Below are 13,099 nucleotides of genomic sequence, written 5' to 3' on the forward strand. Positions count from 1 at the left end.
AAAAAGAAAAGAAAAAGAAAAAGGAAAGAAAAAGAAAAAGAAAAAAAAAGAAACACACGTACTTACCTGAAGAATCGTCGCGTGTGTACGTGAACCACGCCTGCCTGCTCACGTCCGCATGCGAGAATCAGGCGGGAAAGCATTGCGCGGGAATCATCGGACAAGCGCTCCCGTCCGAACGTTCGGACTACCAAGGGAGGCCCAAAGCGAATTGGACGAAGGATGCGCCATGGATTCAAAATATGGTTTAGGATCTAGCTAGGTAGTTAGCAGAGCATTTGGTCTTATAAAAGATACAGATCTATATAAATCAGTGGCGGATCTAGGGGTATTCCCCGGTATTTCCGGGAATACCCAACTATTTTGGTACACTTTTATGTAAATATGTGTATATACTTATATATATAAATGTATAATGCTATAATATATAGTATTTTGCACATTTGAGCTCAAAACATGTAAAAAACTAGCATTTCAATTAGAAGTCTATGTTCTAGAAAGCAAATATTAGTTTAAAGTTGCTAAATTGCAGTACAATTAACTATATTTTCAACCTATAGATTAACTTTGTGGAAGTAGGAATACCCAAATTTAAAATTTTGGCTCCGCCACTGATATAAATAGAGCTCCAAGAGAGCTGTGAAAACGAGGAGGAATGAAACCTTAATTCCTTTAGTTAAAAAACCATATATACTTCTTTTGTCTCAAAATAAAAGTCATTCTCGCTTCCAAGCAAGGGCGGATCTAGGATGAGATAAGGGAGAGAGGGGGGGGCTAAATAGTAAAAATTTAGAACTTAAGCTATAAATTACTTGTGATTTAAGGCTAATCAATATTAATTTAATGGACAAATCATGTTCATAGGGGAGGCCTGCAGCCCACCCAGCCCCCCTGGATCCGCCCCTGCCAAGAAGTTATCTTTTTTTAACTTCAACCAATTATATATATATATATATAAATATTAATATTTATAATACATAATTAGTATCAATACATAGATCGTTGAATATACTCTTTTAATAAATTTATTTAAAGATATAAATGTTATTGTACATATTTTTTACAAATCTAGTCAAAGTTAAAAAAGTTTGATCAACACACAATCTATAGCAGTCATCTATTCTAAGACGGAGGGAGTATATTTCTAAAGGCCATTGTCGTGCACTCTCTCTCTCTCTTTTTCAGACTTGGTCTGTCCACGGTTAATTTTACCCTTCTCGCCACAACATGTCTATTGCGTAAATTAATTGTATATTTCTCATGCATTCCGTATATATTTACGTTTCACATGTACTTGTGGATATTCATGTCAGTAATTTTGTAAAAACATGCGTAAATATCCTGTTTAGAATAAGTTTTTCTGCAATTAGCATAGATATTTCCTGATAGGTTATTTTCGCAGAGGTGGAGGTGAGGCGGAGTTAGTTAAAAAATGCAACGGACAGAGACATAAAGTTTTGTGTTGCGTAACAATGATTTTACATGGAGAAACGCGGCATGATATTTGGCATTACCTTATATCTTCTAAGAGCGAGATCTGTGAAATTGTTGAAGGAAGCTAACAAATATGCTCTTAATTTTTTTAGTCGCTTGAAATCTCATTAATTTACCAAGTGATTTTTTTAGAAATTAGTGGAGATGCTCCATCGATAGGTTCAAATATAATTCATAGATAGGTCTGGAGTGAAAAGAAGTATTGTAACAGGCACGGGAGTTATATATGTAAAATCTATGCGCGGCCAAATACAGGGCCAGGCCAGAGGAGACAGAAAAAGGGCGTCGCAATCGCAACCGCCCGAGCCCGACCGCTCCGTCCCTGTGCATTGACGCCCGCCAGTGTGCATTATTACGCCCCGTCCGCGGTCCGCCGTCGGCCCGCCGGCAACGCCGCGACAGAGCTGAGATGTCCTTCTTCTTCCGCATGGCGTCGCGGCTGCGGCCGTCGACGCCGGAGGAGGTGGTCCGCTCCATCAAGGACTCCTTCCTGGCGCTCCACACGCGGACCCACGCCAAGGTGATTTTGCTAGTCTCCCCGCCCCCTTCCGCCGGGCCTCTCCCTCCCTCCTCTTCAGTAGTTCTTGCGCGCTTTTCTCTGGAGATCTAGAGGCCGATCGATCCATGCGAACCCACTCCCGGATAGCCTCTGGTGACGCAATCGGATGTGCCGATTTCGTTTCGGTGGTCGTCTCAAGATCATCATCTTTGTTGGGTTCTCCCCATGTGCCTGGTGATCATTTCCTTCCTTTTGTTTTGTTTATATAATTAAGGGGTTCCGATTGGTCGTGACACTACTGGCATATTTTGGTGGGTCGAAATGGGATAATGCGAAATGGCTCAACCCTTCGTCGTGATGATGCTTGAATAAAACAGAGAACTACTGTTTTTTTTTTTGCTAAATTAAATTGGTAGAGGAATACGCAGTTGCTAGGGTGTCATGTTCTTGTACTGCTTTGTTTGTCTGACTGTCTCCACCATGATGTCAGGATGTGATTGATTATTTCCCTTGTTCTTTGCTCCTCAATGCCAAGTGATAGTTCTGATGTAACTCAGTTTACTTTGAATTCTCTATCAAATTATTAGAATACTACTTGTAGACTGATTGGTATTCACCTTCTTGTTAGGCTCTGGAAGAGGTCGAGAAAAATATCTCATCCTTGAGATTGTTGATCTATGGTGATGGCGAAGTAGAACCAAATCAAGAGCAGGTCCTACAAATAACCCTTGAGATTTGCAAGGAGGACGTCATTTCCCTGATCATCCAGAATCTTCCTTCTTTGGGTTGGGGAGTACGTTAGCTCTCCTTTAATATTTCTTCATGACTTTTTTTTTTCAATTCAATGATGTGTTTAACTGATTATTAGCTCTATGCTTACAGGTAAGAAAAGATCTGGTTCTCTGCTGGTGCATTTTTCTTAGGCAGAAAGTTGATGAAACTTATTGCTGTGTGCAGTATATTGAAAATCATCTGGAGCTTTTAGATTTCCTTGTTGGTTGGTAAGCCATCTATTTCTTGATGTTAACATGATAAATAATTCATTGATATATGAAAAGTGATTTCGAGCTAATAGTGTTATAAGAAAGATATATTTCAACAAGCTTGTAGTTAGCTAGCTGCTTGTGCTTAGCTTATGTCACATATTCTCCTTTTTGGACCTTTATAATTGTCAATGGGGTCTTTAACTACTTGCGTGTAGCTAAAGTGTGTTGAATTTGAGCCTTTTGGTCCATGGTTTTCATCTTTTTATGGTAGCAGATTATGACTTTCTTGGTCCATTTTCCATGTCTGTCTTATACTCTTATGTCCTTTATATTAAGCTTAACTGTTATTTTTCAACAGCTACAAGAACTTGGATATTGCATTGAACTGTGGGAATATGCTAAGAGAATGCATAAAGTACCCTACACTTGCAAAGTAAGGGTTCAAAGTTACCATTCAGCTATGGTTCCCTTCTATTCATAATTTAAATAGACGATGCATGCACGACCTTAATAAACATAGCACTGCATGCCTCAGAGAGAACAAATTGAGGTGATCTATATATTTGGGTTTTACCTTGCTTGGAACTCTCTGTTTTTATGATAAGTAGGACATAAAAGTCACTTGCTCTCTGATGATTTATGACAGTCACGTGTAACAAGGGAAGATAGAAGATGGTAGATGGACACATGATGTTTTCCTAATTTGCACTTGGAATTTTTTAATGAAAAAGACAACACCATTGCAACTTTACAGGACATAATACAATAAAACCTTCGTTTTAGTTGTATCTTTCTAGTTCCAACACATTATTATGCACTAAGTCAGCAACCAAACCAGATCTGCATCCTTACATTAGCCTTTCGATTAGTCTATTCGCTAAATGAGCTTTTCTGCTCTGTTGAGAACTTGAGGCAGACTTCTAAAATAGCACTGGGTTTCCTAAAAGTGAATTTCATGCATTTGATTTTGAAGTGCTCTTTCAGATACATATTGGAATCTGGTAGCTTTGAGCTGTTCTTTGAGTATGTTGAGCTGCCAAACTTTGATATTGCTTCAGATGCTCTGAACACCTTCAAGGTAAATCCACATGTGCATGCTTTTTCAGATGGTCGAAGAATCAATATTGATGATCGTCCTTGATAAGATTGTTGCAGGATCTGCTTACCAAGCACGAAGATGTAGTCGCAGGGTTTTTGAGTTCCCACTACGAGCAGGTCATTACTTGTTCTGAAATACACCTTTGGTCATGTCAACAAAAGAAAGACATCAAAAAACTTTTTTAGATAAAGTTTCATTAAAGCATATACTCCTTGAATCTATCTTATTTATTCCATACTCTATATGTTGTTGCTTCGCTAATGCCTTATTCAAAAATTGTATTGCAATTGTATCAGCATGTCAGATATATTCTGTTTGTTTCTGTTTATCACTCTGATTACGTAATCTTCTATAGTTTTTTGAACTCTACTCAAGGCTCTTGTCGTCAACTAATTATGTAACTAGAAGGCAGGCAATCAAGGTTTGACTATTTTTAGCTTAACTATATTATTATCTCATTCACTTCAGAAGGAAACTTATAGTGCCATCTGTTGTTGTCAGTTCCTTTCAGAATTTCTACTAGAGGCTCCTAACTCTCAAATAATGAAGAGATACATTGTGGAAGTTCGCTTTTTAAATATTATGATCAATCTACTAAAGGTATTATATATATTACTTCAACTCTTCTTTTGGAAATTACTAGAGAAAATTGGATTTATATGATGATTACATTACAGTCTCTTCTTAGGTTAAATTTATAACTTTACTGCCTAACTTTTTCTTGTTCATGGTATACAAATCGAACCAAATACACATTTGATTATACTAGATCAGATCCCCACTACGAATTTGAAAGGGAAAAGGTAGTATTGCACTATATACACATTTTACTGAATTTTCAATCGCTGAGGTTATCGTGCATCATTACAGGTGAAAATCTTTTGGGTATCGGATCTTCCTTTTGAACTATACTTGTATCTGCACAATATTTAAAAGTTCTTGACCAATTTAAGTACTCCCTTTGGCTGTTTTAATTTTGTTCTAAGTCAGAGTTATCTAACTTTGACCAAGTTTACAGAATGATGCATATCAAATTAGTTTCATTAAATTCACTATGAAATGTTCTTAATAGTGAATTCATTTGGTATCGTATATTCATATATATTAATATATTTTCGTACAACTTTTATCAACATTAGAGAAGTTTGACCTCAGAGAAAACTAAAACGGCCTACATTTTGTTACGGAGGGAATAGCTCTTATAATAGATATGTTTCTTGATAAGATGGATGGTAATAGTTGTCACAGGCATGTTTAAAAGGTTCAGCAATGTATTCCTGATCTTTCATAAAACAGCATATCTTATTTAAAGCATTTCAGCAGTTCTCCCTTTTATGCCACGAAGTGTGTTTAGTCAGGTTTTTTCATGCACTTCAAACTGACCTTGTAGCTCTGTTTCTTCTAACCTGTATCTTTTGTAGGATTCAAGCAAAAATATCAGAATATGTGCCTTCCATGTTTTTAAGGTATGATGATCTTTTTTAAGCATGAACTTCTTTGCACATGCGGCTATGCATTTGAATGACCCCCACCCCCAAAAAAAAAAAACAATTAACCATTTCCTGTGCTCAAACAGGTATTTGTTGCCAATCCGAACAAGCCTCAGTGTATCATTGTAGCTTTGCTAGACAATCGCAGGGAAGTTTTGAAGCTACTGCACAGTCTTCCTACAAGTAAAGGTATTGCTGTGCATGAATATCCTATATTCCACTTGGGGAATCAAGATACGAACTGACCAGAACACCACAGTGTTGTAAGTAATGAAGTATGGAAGTATATTAAGATCGCCATTTTTCCTCCTTTATACAGGTGACGATGAACTTGATGAGGAGAAAGACCTAATCATTCAGGAAATCCAGAAACTGGCATAGCCCAAAAGCTTCAAGTTACCATTTAGCAATGCAAGAGTGTCTTTCTGGAGGACTTTTAGCACTTGTCAGCCATATAATTCCAAATGCCAAGAACAAAACCATGTATATCACATTGCACATGTAGCCATCTAGAGCTGTTGTCTTTTTTTTTTTTGGGGGGGGGGGCGGGGGGGGTTCGTTTTTTGTCTCAGGAGACCATAGCAAAGGATTGTCTTTTTGACAGAATTCTACATATGATTTTGCGGTACCATGATTTACAGGGAAAAGAGACAGAGAATCGCACCGTGAGATTGCCAACCAAATGAATTTTAGTTTTGTTTCAGAAAAAAGCGAAGGTGTAGCCATTGTAGTATGTAGAATCGACGATACTAGTAAAATATCCAGTGCTCCAGAACTTCTTAAAGCGACATACAAATAATCATGAAAAATTATAACAAATTTGGACGCTGTTGGATATGCTACTCCCTCTGTTCCAAATTAAACTCTACGTTAACAAACCTTTTCGTAATAATTTTTCTCTGATTATCCGCATGCCGCTTATAAAGACTAGAAATTTGGAAGTGCCAGCTATGGTCTGCCTTTTGCAGGAAGAAGGGTCCTAACCTATATTCAGCTCTGCCTTTTGCCGGAAGAAGGGTCCTAACCTTCAGAGATTATAGAGAAAACCCAGAATAGCTAATAACACTTGGGAAATTCTCCGAACATAGCATGAACAAACACATGTACGAGACCGTCGTATTCAGCAACCAGACATTACCTTCCCGTCCTTACCCCCATAGAATACCATGAAACTGAAAGCCCCCCAACCGCATTACGGCGAAGTAATGACAACATCATCCAAATTCAAGCAGGTAGAGCAGTAAAATTCAGAATCCCAAAGCGAGCAGCAGCATACGATACAGTAGGATGCACCGAGTTACTAAACGAAACAAATCGAACGACAGCAATTGTCAAACAACTGATCAGTTTCCAGAAGTCTATCGCTGCTCACAGCTCGCTGATGCCCAAGTACCAGTTGCCAGCATAGTCAGCCAGCACGGAGCAGTCATGCTCGCCGGCCGGTGCCCGCCGGGCCAACCAGCACCTTCTCAGCTGCGCCCACCACAACGAGGACGAGGATGCAGTGGAACCAGTATGTGACCCTTCTCCTCGTCATAGTAAGTCTGCACATGCACACGCACACAGTCCAAACACAGGAAGTAAAACAAACTGGTCTTAGTTTAAAAGGAAAAGGGTCAGCTACTGGTTCTGCTGAAACAAAATATACAAAGTTGCCTATCATGTCGAGCTCTACAATTTTATATAATATTATATTTCTTATAAAAGAGAGATCTCATAATGGGACACCTAAAAAATCAGTTTGAAATGGTCAAGAGATATTTTGTCCTTCTTTAAAAGTTAATGAGATGCCCCCTCCCCCCCAAAATTCGGTGATAAGTTTATGAGTTGTCACCAATCGTTCCTCAAACCAGCAAATGCACCAACCATTATTCCTACTAGCCTTGTAATATCCGAATGCATGGACCTTTTCATGAACTTGTATGAAAGTATGAAACTATAAACAATCGAGTCCACGAGCCCTGTAAGAACTAGAAATAGGAGGCAGAAATTAATCCTTAATCCTGCAGAGTACTTTCGGTAGGGACCCAAAATAGGGCACCTATTCTATCTTTCCGTGTAAGAGGGAAAAAAAACTTAATGCAATATAATCCTAACTAATAAAGTCCCCAATTCTTGGAGCCCCCAAATCTCCCACCTCAGCCCCATCTCTTAGGGATGCCTATCTCCCTACTTCTTTCCAGGAAATTTTCTCCTGTATCAACTCACTTGCACACGGACGCAGATTCAGTAACGTTGCTCAAGGAAATCACAACGTAACTTCCGCCTGTACATCCACCATTCAAGAGAGATCCAATGGCTCACAATGCTTGCAAGCAAACTAGCACAGATATGTCAGCTTTTTGACAAGGGAAACGAGGCGGGCAGGAGCCTCAGCTATCATATGCTGCCGGTTGGCTCCGGCCGAGATCTCCGTTCCCCATCCTCTTCCTCGCATTCGACTTCAGCTCCAGCAAGCTGCTGCATGCGGAGCAGCTCGCTGCTGCTGCCGCTGAACATCACTTAACAAGTTTTACCACTACTTTGTAAAACACAAAATTAGCCCCCAAATCATCATCACAGTGAGATGAACTGCAAAGAAACGGCAAGCACTACCTACAAACTGTCCATTGTTCACCTAGGTGTTGTGGCAGGGACACGGAGTGCAGGCCTGCAGGGTTCCTCACTCACGGTTGGGCCACAGTCACTCGACGACGGATGCAGTCTATGGCAGCAGCGGCATGGCCCTCGAGGCCTCGACAACTGCGGCTGAACATGGGGCGGCAGCGGCAATGCGCCAGGCCTGCACGGGCAAGCCCCATGAGAGAGCGGGATGGCAGAGCAGGAAGGAGCGCAGCGGGCGGGAAAGGTCTGTCCAACGCGGGAAGCTGTGAGCGCTCCTGCCCGCCTCATTTTCCTTTGTCAAAAAGCAGAGATTCTATGTCTAGATTGCTTGCAAGCATTGTGAGCCATTGGATCGCACTTGAATGGTGGATGTAAGTGCGAAAGTTACGTCGTGACTTCCTTAAGCAACGTTACTGAATCCGCGTCCGCATTAAAAAAAGACGTGTGCAAGGGTATATCCCCTTTTCCATGTGTCGCCCTATTTCCCTCCCTGGTGAAGTCCCTCAACCCAATTCACGTCTTTTTTTGTCCAGACTCTCTCCCACGTTGCTGCCCTATTCCCCTCCCCTGACACGGTGTGGCTCCCCTGCGAAGCCCCTCAGCTTGGCGTGGCTCCCCTCCTAGGCGCTCGTCCTGTCCCTCTCTTGCCAATGCCCGTCTCTTTTCAGCAAGGCCCATTCAATGTGGCTCCTCTCCTCTCGGCGAGGCACTCGACCCTGCCGCATCTTCGCTCCTCAAGTCCCAATGCTCCCCGTCCTCTCTCAAAATGTCAATGGGGAACCGATCCCCGATTCTCCGCGGGGAATTCCCCTATTTGGTGATGGGTTTGGGGTAAAATCTCTCCCCACGGGGAGCTAAATGGGGCAAAATCTGTCCCCGTCGGGTTTCGCGAGGGCGGGTCTTGTGTGCCTCCCCCCGTCCCCGTTCCCCGTGGAGACCCGATAATAATAAACCTATGCTTGATGTTTGGATTCTTAGTTGCTATTTCTAGTTGATGAATCACTTGTGGTGAATGTATGAACAATGTGATTGTTTCTGTGTTGTTATGAACTATGCAATAGACAATTATAGACAAATGGCTGTTATTTGCATGTGACTTATTGGATATTTGTTGTTGTTGTTTATGTAAGTGATTTGTTGTTGTTTATATAATTGACGCGGAGACGGGGATCCCCGCGGGGATTTAATCCCCGAGCGGGGACGGGGATGGGGGAGAATTTGCCTCCGCGGGGACGGGTTTGGGGCAGTAACCTCCGACGGAGAATTCCCCGTTGACATCCCTAGTCCTCTCCCATGCTCTCATAGCCCGATTGGAGCAAAGGTGGATATAACCTAATGACGAGTAGATCTCGAATGCTAGTGTCTGCTAGAATGGATTTGAGGGCAGCCTATCCATGTCCCCCTCCTTTCCCACGCCCCCATATATAGCTCGATTGGAACAATGGTGGATATAACCTAATGATAAGTGGATTTTATATGACAGTGTCTACTACAATGTATTTGAGGGTGCTCCTGCTAGAGTACTTGAGCACTTTTTAAACATGAATTCATTTTCTAACTGCCTTTCGTGTTTTGCTGAGTTGATTGAGGAGATTTTTTCGCTGACCACACCCTCAAGAGTAGGAGAGCCCTCAAATCAAAGATAGAGTCGACTCTAATTTAAGGGTTTATACTGAAGTTGCTCAAGACCTAAAGGGTACTAATATTAACACAAAACAACACAAATCTAGAGAATTGATACCCTAGTTTTCGTAGTCTAAACTAATACCCAATACACAAAATGACAAATTCGGGATTTCGGAATTATTCAAGTATCGAGGGAAGATAAAATGCTGTGTTGTCCGTGAAGGATTTCAAGTTGGTGTCTGACACCCGATGTCATCTATCATCTGACTCTGATCCACCACGACCACGACGTAACAGAACAACAGCAAAGTAGCAGAAAAACGGCCCCGGTCTCGAAAAATCAGCAAAGTAGCAGGCTAACAGCACTGGTTGTACTCGTCATGGAAGGGGAGGGGGAAAAAATGCTTACATCGATACCGTCGAACACGTGGAACCACGGCTCGGAGCCCGTGCAGCGAGCGCAGTAGCGGCCGTCGCAGACGTCGATGCGGAAGCTGTCGTGGCCATTGTGGTGCGCGCACAGCGCGGCGGAGAAGCCCGCGGCGCAGATCACGCAGAACGAGTCCCTGCTGCTGCTGCCGGAGTGGCCCTGCGCCGCGCCGGGTTCCGCTTCGGCGCGGACGACGACCTCGTGGCCCTGGCCGCGGTGGTGCGCGCCGCAGCAGTGGTTGCAGAAGGCGGCGGCGCAGGGCACGCAGAAGCGGTCCTCCTTGCAGCCGGCGGAGAAGTCCTCCGCGAGGAGCCGGTTGATCCACCCGCCGCTGGCCTGCGCGCGTGCGTAGAGAGCAGCATATATGCGCCGCCGACGGGTCGCGTCAGCGCGCCCAGCAGAAACAGACGAGCGAGATCGTACAAAGGAACCACGCGGGGATCGGAGAAGAATCACTCACCCAGATGACCCAGTCGTTCGCCATTGCTGAGATCAAGGAGAGGGGATTCGCTTGCAATCGGGTTTCGTGCGGCGGAAAGCCAGAAAAACAGGGCGCTTATCAAGGTGGGGTTTATGGCCTGAGCCCTGAGATGATTATATAGCCATTTATATACCAAAAAAAAAGGGGCATCGCAATTTTAAAATAAAGTATTTCTCTTAAAAATTGTTAGTTTTTTTATATTAGTAGGATCAATGACCCAGCGAAACCATAATCCTAACCCAACTGGACGTGCCTCTTTGCTGAGGGTCCGAAGCCCACAACAAAGGCTTTAATATAATTTTAAATCATTTTTTCAACAAGTGGTTTATCATGTTACGCGTAAAAAAATATGTAGAATTTGATGCGAGTTCGTGTATAGAGACTCGACATACAAAATAACATGAATAATATTTTTCGAAAGACTATAATAAATTATTCTATGCACCTACAGTTCAAATTTATAACAGCCAGAAAATTATGACAAATTGAAAGAAATTAATGAAATATATAAAAAGCGTCAAATTTAGCCCAATTTTTAAAATTGTGTTTAAAACAATGTATTTTGTACCCACAAAAAATGGGCTCAAAAATCCAAAAAAAACTTCTTTGTCGAGAGCCTGAGCTGTGGTCCTCGACAAAGATTTTTTTAAAAAAAAAAATTAAAAACCTTTGCCTGGGGCCCGACAATTGGCCCTCAGCAAAGGCTGATGGATCTCGGTCGTCGTTACCCAATGGACCAAAATTGTCGAGGGCTAGGCTCTTGGCAAAGGCATCTTTGCCGAGGGCTTTTCTTTGTCGAGGCCTCTGAGATAGGCCCTCGGCAAATGGGGTCTTTGCTCAGGGCCTAAGTTGTGGCCCTCAGCAAATATTTTTTTTAAAGAAAGATTAAAAACCTTTGCCGAGGGTCTGACGGTTGGCCCTCGGCAAAGGCTGACGGGCCTCGGCCGCGCCGTTACCCAACAGACCAAATTTGCTGAGGTCATCTTTGCCGAGGGCTAGGCCCTTGGCAAAGACAACTTTGCCGAGGGCTTTTCTTTGTCGAGGGCCTCTGAGAAAGGCCCTCGGCAAAGAGTGTCTTTGCCGAGTGCTCGAGATTTGACCCTCGGCAAAGCCTCAGGCCCTCAGCAAAGAACGGGTTTCCAGTAGTGTACATTTATTTTTTGCACACCCATGTCCCCCCTCTCTCGTCCTTGCACATCGCCACCCTGCTCCTCTACCAACATCTACTTCATATTCACATGATCAATGACCCAACGGCTTAGATTTATTTGGAAACTCTAATCCTATCTTCGTTTTTTTGTCCACCCGCCTCCCTAAGCGCCACCACCCCACTCCTCTACCAACTTATTGTAATGGTCATCTTAGTGTAGCACACCACGCTTTACTATAGTATTCATATTAACGATACATTAGTGTAGCACACCACACCACGCTTGGGGCATGAACACTTTGAAACCATCAAAACCATTGTGTTTTTTATGGTATTGTCCCCAATCTTGGTGGTGCTCTTACCCTTGCCGGAGAAGAGTGCTAATTGTGGAGTCTAACAAGCAGAGAAGCTAAGGGTATATCCCCTTTGAACTTTGATAACCCCTCTTCTTGATGGTTACCCTTCTTAGTGCTAGTCTTTTTGGTCACCATCCTTTCTTTTTTGGGTGCAAATATAATTTTTAAGTAATGTGTGGCGTGTGTGTTATGGGCTGTGGCCCATTTCTTTATTCTTATATAATATAATATAATGAAGCGCACTTCTCGTACTTTTTTTTAGAAAAAAAAATCATCGCTACTTACTCTTGTATGCCTATATTTTTCACTAGAACTTCAAAACCAGATCTTATATATTTTCTTATTACTTGTGCAATGTGTTCACTAGATCTCAACTGTCACATATGGATCTCTCTTCTATCCTTTTCTAGAACTACCATCACTATTTACTCTTGAATGCTCGGCGGGCTTCCATCGGACTTGTTTTTCTCAAGTCTATTCCCTAAGTCACTCGAGAACCCAAAATGAAACTGAGTTAATTTTCTACATAAAACTTACATAGAGGACTATTAAAGCATTTTCACCCAATTGACGAAAATAATACTCTTTTCTTAAAAAATATCGTATAAAGGAATGAGGTGAAAGAAAACTTAGATCATGTTAGTTTTCTTTGCTAAATTTTAGTCAGTTAAAACTATTTTAGCTACTATTGGATGACTCGTGGACCTAAACTATTTTTAACTCTTTTTTAGTCAACGTGTTTGGAAGTTTACCTACTAAAGTGACTAAAGTTTAGCTGGCTATCAAAGGAAACCAAACAGTCCTTAGGCCTTGTTTAGATACACTCAAAAACCCAAAATTTTACAAGATTTTCCATCACATCGAATCTTGCGGTACATGCATGG

The 13,099-nt window shown here is 42.0% G+C and overlaps 2 protein-coding genes across 2 annotated transcripts; one reads left to right on the forward strand and one right to left on the reverse strand.

Moving 5' to 3' along the window:
- LOC8082616 (putative MO25-like protein At4g17270) lies at positions 1,757 to 6,251 on the forward strand. The gene is made up of 11 exons (XM_002465192.2): positions 1,757 to 2,014; positions 2,622 to 2,786; positions 2,876 to 2,994; positions 3,338 to 3,412; positions 3,964 to 4,057; positions 4,135 to 4,194; positions 4,434 to 4,499; positions 4,580 to 4,678; positions 5,500 to 5,544; positions 5,655 to 5,757; positions 5,888 to 6,251. The coding sequence occupies exons 1-11, from the start codon at positions 1,904 to 1,906 to the stop codon at positions 5,947 to 5,949; spliced, it is 999 nt and encodes a 332-aa protein (XP_002465237.1). The 5' UTR covers positions 1,757 to 1,903; the 3' UTR covers positions 5,950 to 6,251.
- LOC8082617 lies at positions 6,643 to 10,802 on the reverse strand. Its single transcript, XM_002467784.2, has 3 exons — positions 10,689 to 10,802; positions 10,208 to 10,564; positions 6,643 to 7,112 (listed from the first exon to the last, which is right to left on the reverse strand). The coding sequence occupies exons 1-3, from the start codon at positions 10,710 to 10,712 to the stop codon at positions 7,038 to 7,040; spliced, it is 456 nt and encodes a 151-aa protein (XP_002467829.2). The 5' UTR covers positions 10,713 to 10,802; the 3' UTR covers positions 6,643 to 7,037.

Source organism: Sorghum bicolor, chromosome 1 (genome assembly GCF_000003195.3).
Source record: "Sorghum bicolor cultivar BTx623 chromosome 1, Sorghum_bicolor_NCBIv3, whole genome shotgun sequence".
Classification (NCBI taxonomy): Eukaryota; Viridiplantae; Streptophyta; class Magnoliopsida; order Poales; family Poaceae; genus Sorghum; species Sorghum bicolor.

Coding starts and splice junctions, on each gene's coding strand:
- LOC8082617 (XM_002467784.2), bottom strand. CDS start 10,712: ATGGCGAACGACTGGGTCATCTGG. Junction 10,565..10,688: donor CGAACGACTGGGTCATCTGG/GTGAGTGATTCT, acceptor GCACGCGCGCAG/GCCAGCGGCGGGTGGATCAA. Junction 7,113..10,207: donor ACGTGTTCGACGGTATCGAT/GTAAGCATTTTT, acceptor GTGCATGTGCAG/ACTTACTATGACGAGGAGAA.
- LOC8082616 (XM_002465192.2), top strand. CDS start 1,904: ATGTCCTTCTTCTTCCGCATGGCGTCGCGGCTGCGGCCGTCGACGCCG. Junction 2,787..2,875: donor TTCCTTCTTTGGGTTGGGGA/GTACGTTAGCTC, acceptor CTATGCTTACAG/GTAAGAAAAGATCTGGTTCT. Junction 3,413..3,963: donor AAGTACCCTACACTTGCAAA/GTAAGGGTTCAA, acceptor GTGCTCTTTCAG/ATACATATTGGAATCTGGTA.